The 2552-nt window shown below is 38.4% G+C and overlaps 1 protein-coding gene across 1 annotated transcript; it reads right to left on the reverse strand.

The window, feature by feature from the left end:
• Window positions 1-16: 16 nt before the first annotated feature.
• LOC116401224 (leucine-rich repeat LGI family member 2-like) lies at window positions 17-2320 on the reverse strand. Its single transcript, XM_031879533.1, has 6 exons — window positions 2024-2320; window positions 1776-1847; window positions 1525-1596; window positions 1140-1211; window positions 939-1010; window positions 17-302 (listed from the first exon to the last, which is right to left on the reverse strand). The coding sequence occupies exons 1-6, from the start codon at window positions 2197-2199 to the stop codon at window positions 77-79; spliced, it is 690 nt and encodes a 229-aa protein (XP_031735393.1). The 5' UTR covers window positions 2200-2320; the 3' UTR covers window positions 17-76.
• Between the last annotated feature and the right edge of the window lie 232 nt (window positions 2321-2552).

The following is a 2552-nucleotide window of genomic DNA, read 5'->3' on the forward strand; positions in this document are numbered from 1 at the left end:
TTTTTTAGTGCAGTCCTGTTGAATTATTTAACAGTTTTATTGATTTTTGTTCTTTCTTTTTGTTACCATTGCATCTTTAGCTGGGCCTGTGCCTGCTCATAAGAGCCATTGATAGTGTACTTGTCATTTTACCTGTGGAGATACACTCGCCCGGTGGAATAGGAAGGTCATTGAGCCGCTTGCCCTTCATGTCACTGGGGCCTGCGCAGAAGACATCTGATACTGTGGCATTTGTGTTTTTCAGCCACATCATCAGCCACTTGTTCTCACAAATACACTGGAAAGAGTTGCCTCTCAGATCCCTAATGTATTACATGACAAAATCAGTCTGGGTACATTTACTGAACCATACAATATGTTTTATATTCACAAGAGGAAAAGATTGAGATGCCTCAAAGGCTCAAGACATTGTAGTGAGTCATTTAAAATGGTCTTGTATGTGACAAAACTAAGTAAAATGCTAACGTATAATCTACTTCATGATAGTCCAAATAATAATGTTGCAGGATAAAAACATTGCATCCTTCCAAACTCAACTTTTCAGGAACAAGAATTCACAGTAATTGGTTTAGCTTGATGAAGTTTTATATGACACTGGGTAACTGTTTGATACATACGTGAACCATTTCAGCTACAGTTTAAAACAAATAGGTTTGTTCACCGACAAGCATTTTTGCATCTTTGTAAGAACAATTTTTTACTCAAATGTATTTTAAAAGATGATTAAAAAGAAGCTACAAATGAAAGCCAACCTGAAACTGTAATGCACTATACAGGAGAACAGAGACAGAAAATCCAAATTTGAGCATTCCATATAATTCTTGTGGAGTTTAATGCTGCTAAACACACAACACAGCCTGAGTCAGCTTCACTTAGGAGCGCAGTATGGAAAAAGACAACACACACACACACTGCTGACACCACAACTGCTTACTCACAGTTCCAGCAATGAATCCAAGTCAAAAAACAGATCCCTTGGCAGAAACCTCATCTTGTTATTGGCAAGCGATCTAAACCAGAAACGCAGCGAGACCAGAAAAATGTTCATTGTTGTAATTGTGTCAGTCGTTCTCTGTTACAGGAAAGTGTTATTGCTGTAGATGCTGCATGGGTGGTTAAGAGAATAACAAGAGACTTACAGATGAGTCAAATCTCGCAGACCACGAAAGGCATTTTTGGTAATCATTTCAATCTTGTTCCCTTCAATGAATCTGTTCACCTCATCAAAACAGACGTTTATCAAAGCAAAGTCATGTATTATATCATGCCATATTGATAAATCTGCAAATGTCAATACACATGTCAGAATATTACAGAGGGGTAATTTATAGGGTTTTGGAGATTGAGGGGTGGGGCCGAAGGAGGAGAAATAATCTGCAGATGTATTTACACCATGATGTAATACAGTCCTTCACCATAATCATCAATTATTATGTGGTATATTCAAGTTAACTGTTATGCATCTATAAAATCACAAAAACAGTCGTTTGACATGGAACAGGAAGTTTATCAATTAGTACTCACAAATATTCGAGATGTGGAAGGCCAGAGAACGCATCATCTTTGATTGTTGTCAAAGAATTTGCATTTAGGAGTCTGCAGAGGAAAAAAAAAAAACACCCAAGCAAAAATAATTAATAATGAACAATTATTAATTATTAATCTGTCTACTTTTTTTTTGTGTGTGTGTGTTGCACTGTTTGTAAAATTAGCCTAAAATGTAAATTGCTGATCAATGAATACATTTTAGTTCCACGTGAAAAAATAGCACTTACAACAGCTGGAGAGAAGGCATCAGTGAAAACATCCCTTCTGTGATTTCAGAAATAGATCCATTTACCATGCTCCTGTTGAAAGAAAACGCATACACAACAAAGTCGTAGTGAACAATCAGTGCCAGACACACCAGCAGCCAACTCTGCAGGGAAGCACCGAGTAGCAAGCAAATTGTCTCCTTGAACGCAACATTGATTGCCTCGTGCTTTACTGTAGAAATAATCCACAAATACGACGTGTTACTCACAGTGAGTTGATCTCATTGGGTATAGTCCGTGGGATCTGTAAAGTATTGACGCAAATGATGGTCTCCTTGGTGCAGGAGCATCCTGAAGGACATTTGAAATTCCTTTTACATTCAACTGCTCCATAAACACACAGAATCGCAAAACTGGCCAGTAGCCACCGCTGAGTAGATGTCATGTTGCTTCTTGAATGTTAATAATAGTAAATGAGGCTGTGGTTGGTGCTAGCAGCAGCTTTAACCCGCCTGGGCGACATCAAAATGCTGCAGTAGTGGAAAGTCCTGACACAGACTGATACGGCTGCTGCTGCGTCCCGGAAGGCTGTTTCGGTTTCAGACAGTGTGTTTGGGGGGGGGGTAGGGAGTCGTAAGTCATCACAATGGTTGCCTAATTAGGTTGCCTAATTAGTGGAAAAATAATTACTTTAACATTTTGAGTTTCTATATATTTCGTTGTTAAATGAATACATGTCATGAAACATATTTTTGATAATAAAGAAGGGGACATCAATACACCACCAGAAGCGATACT

Source organism: Anarrhichthys ocellatus, unplaced genomic scaffold (assembly GCF_004355925.1).
Source record: "Anarrhichthys ocellatus isolate YVR2014 unplaced genomic scaffold, GSC_Weel_1.0 scaffold285, whole genome shotgun sequence".
Taxonomy (NCBI): domain Eukaryota; kingdom Metazoa; phylum Chordata; class Actinopteri; order Perciformes; family Anarhichadidae; genus Anarrhichthys; species Anarrhichthys ocellatus.